At 50.0% G+C, this 9,201-nt stretch overlaps 1 protein-coding gene across 2 annotated transcripts in view; it reads left to right on the forward strand.

The window, feature by feature from the left end:
• The window catches only part of DNMT3B (DNA methyltransferase 3 beta), a 29,828-nt gene that overhangs the window by 17,787 nt on the left and 2,840 nt on the right, over window positions 1-9,201 (forward strand). Inside the window, exons 13-20 of one of the 2 annotated variants that reach the window (XM_023220587.2) lie at window positions 820-1,003; window positions 1,606-1,690; window positions 2,518-2,663; window positions 3,190-3,280; window positions 3,640-3,788; window positions 4,731-4,816; window positions 7,636-7,705; window positions 8,511-8,629. In XM_023220587.2, the coding sequence (XP_023076355.2) occupies window positions 820-1,003; window positions 1,606-1,690; window positions 2,518-2,663; window positions 3,190-3,280; window positions 3,640-3,788; window positions 4,731-4,816; window positions 7,636-7,705; window positions 8,511-8,629 (930 nt within the window). The remainder of the gene's footprint in view (window positions 1-819; window positions 1,004-1,605; window positions 1,691-2,517; window positions 2,664-3,189; window positions 3,281-3,639; window positions 3,789-4,730; window positions 4,817-7,635; window positions 7,706-8,510; window positions 8,630-9,201) is intronic. The other variant, XM_023220585.2, reaches the window with a different exon arrangement.

Consider the following 9,201-nt stretch of genomic DNA (forward strand, 5'->3'; position numbering starts at 1 on the left):
TGTGTGTGTGTGTGTGTGTGTGTGTGTGTGTGTGTGTGTGTGTGTGTTTGTGGTGGAGTCTTGCTCTGTCACCCAGGCTGGAGTGCAATGGCACAATCTTGGCTCACTGCAACCTCTGCCTCCAGGGTACAAGCAATTCTCATGCCTCAGCCTCCCAAGTAGCTGGAATTTTAAGTGTGCAGCACCATGCCCAGGTAATTTTTGTGTTTTTAGTAGAAACAGGGTTTCACCATGTTGACCAGGCTTGTCTTGAACTCCTGACTTCAGGTAATCCACCTGCCTCAGCCTCTCAAATCCCAGCACTCCCAAGGTTCTGGGATTATACAGGCGTGATCCACCATGCCCGGCCTATTTTTTTGTAATAAATAAAAAGTGTAATAAATGCTGCCTAGGCTGGTCTCAAATCCCTGGGCTCAAGCCATTCGCCTACCTCAGCCCCCCAAGGCCCCTGGATTATATGTGTGAGCCACTGCACCCAGCTAGAAGTGCTCTTCATAAGCCAAGAGCATGAGGGAAGGGGATGAGAAGGGCATCAGGGAAGGCCAGCTCCCTGGTGTTCCAGTTGGCCTATAATCCAAAGTGTCCATGGAATGAAGTAGGTAGTTGGGAGAGCATTTCTGATTAAGGGGGTTGGGGTATCCAAGGAAGATGTCAGTGAGGCCCGTACTGCACAGGGCCCTGCAGGCTATGCTGTTAAGCAGCCTATCCGAGGTAAACTTTCAGGAGGGGGTGGGCATTTCCCTGTGGAAGTGGTAAGGGGGTGGCACAGGAGACCAACTTGATGACAAAGGCATCCCTTCTCCCTGCCACTGGGTCCAGGTGCTTCTGTGTGGAGTGCCTGGAGGTGCTGGTGGGCACAGGCACAGCGGCCGAGGCCAAGCTTCAGGAGCCCTGGAGCTGCTACATGTGTCTCCCGCAGCGCTGTCATGGCGTCCTGCGGCGCCGGAAGGACTGGAACGTGCGCCTTCAGGCCTTCTTCACCAGTGACACGGGGCTTGAATACGTAAGCCACAGGCTCCCGCCTCTACCACCACAGATCCCAGGGGCACAGGGTGTTGGAACGCTCTGGAATTCTCAGAGAACGAGTAATAGAAGTAAAGACATATTGTACAAGTGGAACCTCTTGGAGCCTCAACGGCTGACAGACCTGGCAAATTGACAGCTCCTCTGCACGGTTTTCACCCGTGCCAGGGTTCACACCCTCCTTGGCGGCTTCTCAGTATATGGATTTTCAGGGACCCGATGAAGAAATGGTTGTAGCCTTCTGAGTTAGCAGAGCTGAGTGGGAAGGAAATAGTAGAAATGAATTTTCTAGTTCTTAGAGGCAGGCCCTAGGCGTTTCCTGTCTGGGGTGATACCTTTTCATGTGTGCATCTGTGATTACATATCTGGCTCATGTCCAAGGATAAACTGACCATGCCTTGCCAAATGCAGGCTCCCGTGCTACACACTGTCTCCCCAATCCCCATCAAGGCTTCAGTGGGCTTTTTGCAGTGCCTACGGCAAGGTTTGAAGCCCTCTGAACAGAGTCAGCCTGCCCCTCCCTCAGAGCTTGAGTCTTTCTCCTGTGCCTTCACCAGTGTGACCTCCTTCCTTACCTGGCAGGAAGCCCCCAAGCTGTACCCTGCCATTCCCGCAGCCCGAAGGCGGCCCATTCGAGTCCTGTCATTGTTTGATGGCATCGCGACAGGTGAGTTTGGGGTATACCTGGAGATGCTCTGCTGTCCTGTCACAAGGGGGTAGCCAGGGAGTCAGAAGACATGGTTAGGGTGTCTGACATCAGTGGCAAGAAATATCCCTGGGGGTCACCAGCTCTGAAAAAATCCCTGTCTCCTTGTTTCTCTCCACCTTCTCAGCCACCTTGCAGTCTCAGTCATTGAATTTTATTTCATTTATTTATTTTTTTGAGATAGAGTCTCCCTTTGTCACCCAGGTTGGAGTGCAATGACATGATCTGTGCTCACTGCAGCCTCCACCTCCCAAGTTCAAGTGATTCTCTTGCCTCAGCCTCCCGAGGAGCTGGAATTACAGGTGCCTGCCACCACGCCCAGCTAATTTTTATGTTTTTAGTAGAGACGGGGATTTCTTCATTTGGTCAGGTTGGTCTCGAACTCCTGACCTCAAGTGATCTGCCCACCTTGGCATCCCAAACCGCTGGGATTAGAGGCGTGAGCCACCGTGCCCGGGCAGTCTTGGTCATTTTAAAAGGACGTACATCTTAGCTGTTACACTTTATTTTTTGTTATGTGCAGTTATCTTGAAATTGATTTTCATTCCACATGCATAAGTATAATTGGAGATAAATTAGGCAACAACTACTGCTATCACTGGTTTTGGTTCCCTTCTTTTCCTGCTATACTGAGTTTACACAGCCAATATGTGTGGTGCGTTTACAGCCTTTGCTGGATTGAACGCATGTGACGCAGTCATGAGAAATTGTTCATTTTACCATAGCAGGGAGCGGAGGAAATGATGTGCTTAGTCATTTATGCTTCTGTGTCTCCCTGGCCCCCATAGGCTACCTAGTCCTCAAAGAGTTGGGCATAAAGGTAGGAAAGTACGTCGCCTCTGAAGTGTGTGAGGAGTCCATCGCTGTTGGAACCGTGAAGCACGAGGGGAATATCAAATACGTGAACGATGTGAGGAACATCACAAAGAAAAATGTGAGGGCAGTCTGTATCTTGTGGGCCTTGTCTTTTTGTTTCCCCCAGTCCTCCACATCCTGAAACCCGCATGTAGGCCTCATCCCTGAGACCCTAGAAAAAATAATTGAAATCTTGTGGGACTCTTAAGCCTTAGGTTAGGGTCGGAAATGGAGTTGGTGACCAAGCAAGATTCTATTTTTTTCTGGAGACAGTCTCACTCTGGAGTGCAGTGGCATGATCTCAGCTCACTGTAACCTCTGCCTCCTAGGTTTAAGCGATTCTCCTGCCTCAGCCTCCCAAAGTGCTGGGATTACAGGCACCTGCCACCATGCTGGGCTAATTTTTATATTTCTAGTAGACATGGGGTTTCTCCATGTTGGCCAGGCTGGTCTCAAACTCCTGACTTCAGGTAATCCACACCTCCTTCAGCTTCCCTGGGATTACAGGTGTGAGCCACTTCGTCCAGCCCCAAGCAAGATTCTAGAAGTGGGACCAGCTCTCTTTCCCTCTGTCCACACCCTCATTCTGACTCTGTCTCTCTCAGATTGAAGAATGGGGCCCATTTGACTTGGTGATTGGCGGAAGCCCATGCAACGATCTCTCAAATGTGAATCCAGCCAGGAAAGGCCTGTATGGTGAGCATCCTTCTCTCTGGCAGTCCCTGGAGAGCCTGTGTCACCTGACCCCTGACCACTGGCCCAGGTGGAGTGGCCTGAGAAGGAGCCCTTTGCTTCTGGCCAAGTTACTGGCAGCGTCAGGGGCCTGTTGGTGCTGCCTACGCTCCGCAGTAAATCCTCAGCCCACAAGGGAAATACCCTAGTAAATAGTGCCCTGCCGCTGCCTGTGTCCCTGCTGTCATTCAGGTGGACATAAACTGGTAGGCATCGGCCTTAACTGTCAGGAGGCCATTGGGAACCTGTTGGTCTCAGGGGATGCGGTGGGTTGGGCTGGAGGTTTCAAATGAACCCTGCACTGTCATCTTTTCTGAGCACAGAGGGTACAGGCCGGCTCTTCTTCGAATTTTACCACCTGCTGAATTACTCACGCCCCAAGGAGGGTGATGACCGGCCATTCTTCTGGATGTTTGAGAATGTTGTAGCCATGAAGGTTGGCGACAAGAGGGACATCTCGCGGTTCCTGGAGGTGAGGGAATCTGGGGACCTGATTGTCACACACAGCCTGGGCAGGGAAAGCGCTGCTGGCAGTGATGATTGGTGGGTGTTGCCAACGTTGGGAATGACTTTCCCGTTCTTGGTCTGGCTAGATCCAATAGTGAGGGATTCAGTGGGTTCTCTTAGTACATGGAAAATATTTTTTGTTTGAGACGAGGTCTTGCTCTGTCACCCAGGCTGAAGTACAGTGGCATGATTACAGCTCACTGCAGCCTCAAACAGCTGGGCTCAGGCAATCCTCCTACCTCAGCCTCCCAAGTAGCTGGGACTACAGGGGCATACCACCATGCCCAGCAATTTTTGTATTTTTGGTAGAGACGGGGTCTTGGTATGTTGCACACCCTAGTCTTGAACTCCTGGACTCAAGCGATCCCCCCACCTCCCAACGTGTTGGAATTAGAGATAGAGCTGTGAGCCACCATGCCCTGCAAGTACAAGGAAAATAATTGATCTCTAATCTCGGCCCAACTCTTTGAAGTCAGAAATGATGAAACCATCATCTGCTGTTACAGACTCATGAGATTTGACTCAATTTTTTACTCACTTTTGATATGAAAACTGCTTTAGACCAGGCATGGTGGTGCATGTCTGCAGTCCTAGCATTTTGGAGGCTGAGGTTGGAGGATCACTTGAGCCCACTGGGTATCATATTTTGTAATAATCTGGCATGTCCCAGGGGATACCATCTCAGAATCTACAGGTTTGACCTTATCTCTTTACCTACCATTAGCATAGTATGAGGGCGTTCGCCACGTCCTCTAGCCAGCCTCCTGATGGCAGTTGGTCTTTTCTTTGTTTTGGAGGATCCGTGCCTCTTCCGTAGTCAGGGAATAGCCCTGTCACCTGCAAAGGTCTGGTTGACACTGGAACTCTAATAATGGGCTCCTAACAGCAACCTTCTTTGTCCCTGCAGTGTAATCCAGTGATGATTGATGCCATCAAAGTTTCTGCTGCTCACAGGGCCCGATACTTTTGGGGCAACCTACCTGGGATGAACAGGTAACAAAGGGCTCTTAGTGGGTCAGGTAACAGCCAAGTTAAATATGTGATAACAAGCTCTGACATTCAAGCCTTCCTAGAAAGATCTGGCTCTGCTGAGAAACAGTTAGCGTTTCAGACCACCTGTGGTCTTCCGGGTTGATCCCTGTTAAGATGTTCAACAAGTACCTGGGAATCTCTTCAGGAGTTCCACCCTTACCTGTTGTAAGCTGCCGATGGACCCGACCTTCAAAGTCCCAGGTGGCTGGGCGCGGTGGCTCACGCCTGTAATCCCAGCACTTTGGGAGGCCGAGGCTGGAGGATCGCTTGAGCCCAGGAGTTCTAGACTAGCCTGGGCAACAAAGTGAGACCCCGTCTCTACAAAAAAATAAAGAAAAATACAAGTCTCATGTGCTGTAGCCAGACTGTGTACCTCCTTCCTGCCAGGGATCTCTCAAGACTTGAGCTTGTTGATGCTCCTGCCCTTCACTTCTCCTCCTCGTTGCTGTAGGGACAGCCGACTGGAAATGGAAGTAGATTGTTGTTAGCGGTGCCTTTCCTCCTGCCCTGGAGATGAAGCGATCTTGGCCAGGCTCGTGGTGACCAACCAGGTGGCAGAGCTGCTATGACAAACAAAAGCCCGAAGACTATGTCCCTCACATTCTCATCACCAGGAGCATTTCATATTTTGTTATATACTAAAAACAGCAGTCTTCTTCAGACACGCTGAAAGCCACAAAGCAGCTTTGCCGAGGATTAATTATCTCCTCTATATGTGGTTTCAAGGAGAAGAACTTGCTAATTGCGATGTAAAATGTGATGGTAGTGTGACATCCCAGACTTGCAAATGAGTTGAGCTTAAAACATTCTCCTGTAGAAGGAGGAGTGGAAACATAATAACCTTCCGCCACTTAGTGAAGTGTGGACAGAGGTGAGGGTCCTGGGGTAGCTTGGAGGATTTTTGTTGACCACTTTGCCCATGTACTTGGTTAGGCAGCCAGTCTTAGGATACCATTTCTGTGTCTGGAATTAAATGGGTTAATGCCTTCAACATTTAAGCTCCCAGGAGGCCGACACTGTTATGCTGTTGCCATTTTCATGGTTAAACACATCGTGTCTATCTCGGCTTTCATGATAATGACATGTTAAAGGGGGAGGGAGAGAAGACAATGATTTAGGGTTTATTGCTGGTGGATGGGCATTGGAAGGGAAGGCTTCTCATTCTGGAGAGGGCCCTAAGTGAAGGGATGGACCCATGCAGTTATTAGAGTACTGCAGGTGGAAGGAAGAGGGTCTGGGATGATGGGAAACATCCCCAGACCAGCTCAGAGCACCCTAGGTGAGGTGGCTGGGAGAGAAGGGCCAAGTAACTTGGACCTTAATGTGGTACCGCTGAAATCACTTCGACATGGGAAGTTCCAGATGAGATGAATTGTGTCTTAGGTCCATGGTAGTTTCTGGGTGGATTGTAGACAACAGCAGGATGTAGTCAGGAATGGGGAGAGAGCGAGGTGACCAGACTGCTCAAAGAAGGAGAGATCACTGATGGTGATGTTGTGCCCCAGGAGGTGTCATCCATAAAGAATACAGTGTGAGTGGTGGCCCCTGGAGTTTGCAGCACAGCAATCCTGTGACTTAGCAAGGAGGGGTCAGATTCAGCATATCTGGAGGGTAGGACATTTGCTGATGCATTGGATGTGTAGGCTGTGAGGTGGAAGGATCAGTGAGGCCTGACGCAGATCTGACGCTGTGGCTAAGCTCTGCAGGCTGATACGATGGTGGCACACCAAGCATCATTTAGGGGACAGACCCAAGTCATGTGGCTTGTTTAGAGCTTAACCTTACAGTCAGCACAAGGTGGGGCTGTGCAGTGTCCTTTTCTTCTGGGCCCTCAGCTCCCTTGGGTCCATGGCGGAGGTAGGAGTGGGGACAGAGGTGGCATTTGAAGCCTGGCAGCTGAGGTCAAGGAAATCTATCAGTCTAGGGGAAATATGTGTTGTGATTTCCTCAGCTCCTCTTGTAGGCACGGTTCCCGTTCTCACGTCTGAGTTGTTTGGCCTTGACATTCCTAACACATGTTACTATGGCCGTCCCTGCGTCCAGTCCTCTTGCCCCGGTTTCTGTTCTGGAGCTGCTCAGCTACTTTCAGTTCTAGCCCTCACCCTTCTTAGTCATCTGTTTGCCTCTCTCTGCATTTGCAAAATAGTTTTCAAGGGTGAAAGTTAAAGGGGTGCTTAGTCTTTTTTTTTTTTTTTTTTAACCCTAAAAGATAGGGTCTGTCTCCCAGGCCTCCAACTCCTAGGCTTAAGCGATCCTCCTGCTTTGAACTCCCAAATTGCTGGGATTAAGGGTAGGAACCACTGCAGCCGGTTGCCATTCACTTTTAAAGCCTCCTGAGGCTATATCCCCAGCAGTGAGCCACCAAACCGTGGGTGTGATATGATAATTGTATCAGGTAGACCCACAAAAATCTATTCCAAGCTCCTCACTTTAAAATAGACAGGAAGCCCAAAGGGGTAATGTGACTTGGAGCAGTGGTGCTGGGACCTGAGGTTTCTCCTGCCCTGCTCCCGTGCAGTGTTCCTGCTCAATGGGAACCTGACTTTGAAGTCCAGGCAGGGGAACATTACCTCCTGGATGCTGGGCTGTCCCCTCTGGGGTAGCCCATCCTTGGCTTTGGCACACAGGCTTGTGCTCATGCCAGGATCGTTTTCATCATTTATTTGTAGCAAGTTCACCGCTAGGGCATATCTCTGCAACATATGCCCTCACTCCCACCTTGTGCCTAGCAGAGGACCCTCTACAGCTAGTAAAAAGTAATGGGTTTTGGCTGTTCCCAGGCCCGTGATAGCATCAAAGAATGATAAACTCGAGCTGCAGGACTGCTTGGAATACAATAGGATAGCCAAGGTAAGACGAGCTGTGGCCCTCTGGAAAAATGCACTTGGTGACCTCCAAGTGGGGACTTGGGAGATGACCTTGGTGTCTGATTGGTTCCTACACCTCCCCTCACGTGACTTCCTGGTGTTGGGCTTCTTTCTCCCACACAATTGTTCTGTCCCATCCTCAAATACAGAGACCAGGAGACATTCGTGATAAGTAATCACTACGAGAAAAGGCAACTAGTCTTTCTAATTTTAGTACTGGATACATAAAGACACAGAGAATTTCAGCTGGCCCTCTCAGGGAGAAAGGAATAATTAATCCTTTTGCCAAAAAATTAATTTGCTGTCAAGTCATAGAATATGAAGACCTCCATAAACCTAAATCTCAATGTTTGCATCAACCTAAGATCCATCTTCTAAACTCCAGTTGAGCATTCTCTGTATCTGGGTGGTTTTTACTTTTTACTTAATCTTGCTTGATCAGGAACTCTGGTGTCTTCTTGGCCCCCCCACGTGATCTCATTCATGGTCACTTTTTTGTTTATCTCATTTTCTCTGAGGCTGGTCCTTCCTGTTAACGTCTTGGCATTTGTGGGAAGCACAAAATGTTCTTGTCCCTCCAACTCTGCTTTCCGCTCCCAGCCCTACCATTCCTCTCCCGCGCCTGCCCTCTCCCTTCCATCTTTCCCAGGTACTTTTTTCTCCCAGCCCTGCCACTCTTCTGCCGCGCCTGCGCTCTCCCCTCCATCTTTCCCAGGTACTTTTGAGCCTTGACCCCACCCAGGTCCCTTCATTCTGTGCTCACTCCATGATGTCGTTTTGTTCTCCAGTTAAAGAAAGTACAGACAATAACCACCAAGTCGAACTCGATCAAACAGGGGAAAAACCAACTTTTCCCTGTTGTCATGAATGGCAAAGAAGATGTTTTGTGGTGCACTGAGCTCGAAAGGTGAGCAAGGCTGCACTTGGAGAGGGAAACTATGCAGATCAAAACACAAATGGGCAGACATGGGCAGGTGCTTACCTTCATTCTTGATGGCCTCACTGCCCTTTGGTGTTACTGGGGCGAGGAGTAATAATACCTTTTCATAGTTCGCCCTTATTTCCTGACAAAAATGGCGGAGGGGGTGTGGTGGTGGTGAGGAATCTGAGACATGAGGTCATTAGACCGCACCATCTGTCTGTTGGCTGCACTGCCCTGACATCTGCCTGTCCCAACACGCTGGGACACTACGATGTATAAGAAGCCAGTGAGGCCGGGCGCGGTGGCTCAAGCCTGTAATCCCAGCACTTTGGGAGGCCGAGACGGGCGGATCACGAGGTCAGGAGATCGAGACCATCCTGGTTAACACGGTGAAACCCCATCTCTACTAAAAACTACAAAAAACTAGCCGGGCGAGGTGGCGGGCGCCTGTAGTCCCAGCTACTCGGGAGGCTGAGGCAGGAGAATGGCGTGAACCTGGGAGGCGGAGCTTGCAGTGAGCTGAGATCCGGCCATAGCACTCCAGCCCGGGTGACAGA

Source organism: Piliocolobus tephrosceles, chromosome 20 (assembly GCF_002776525.5).
Source record: "Piliocolobus tephrosceles isolate RC106 chromosome 20, ASM277652v3, whole genome shotgun sequence".
NCBI lineage: Eukaryota > Metazoa > Chordata > Mammalia > Primates > Cercopithecidae > Piliocolobus > Piliocolobus tephrosceles.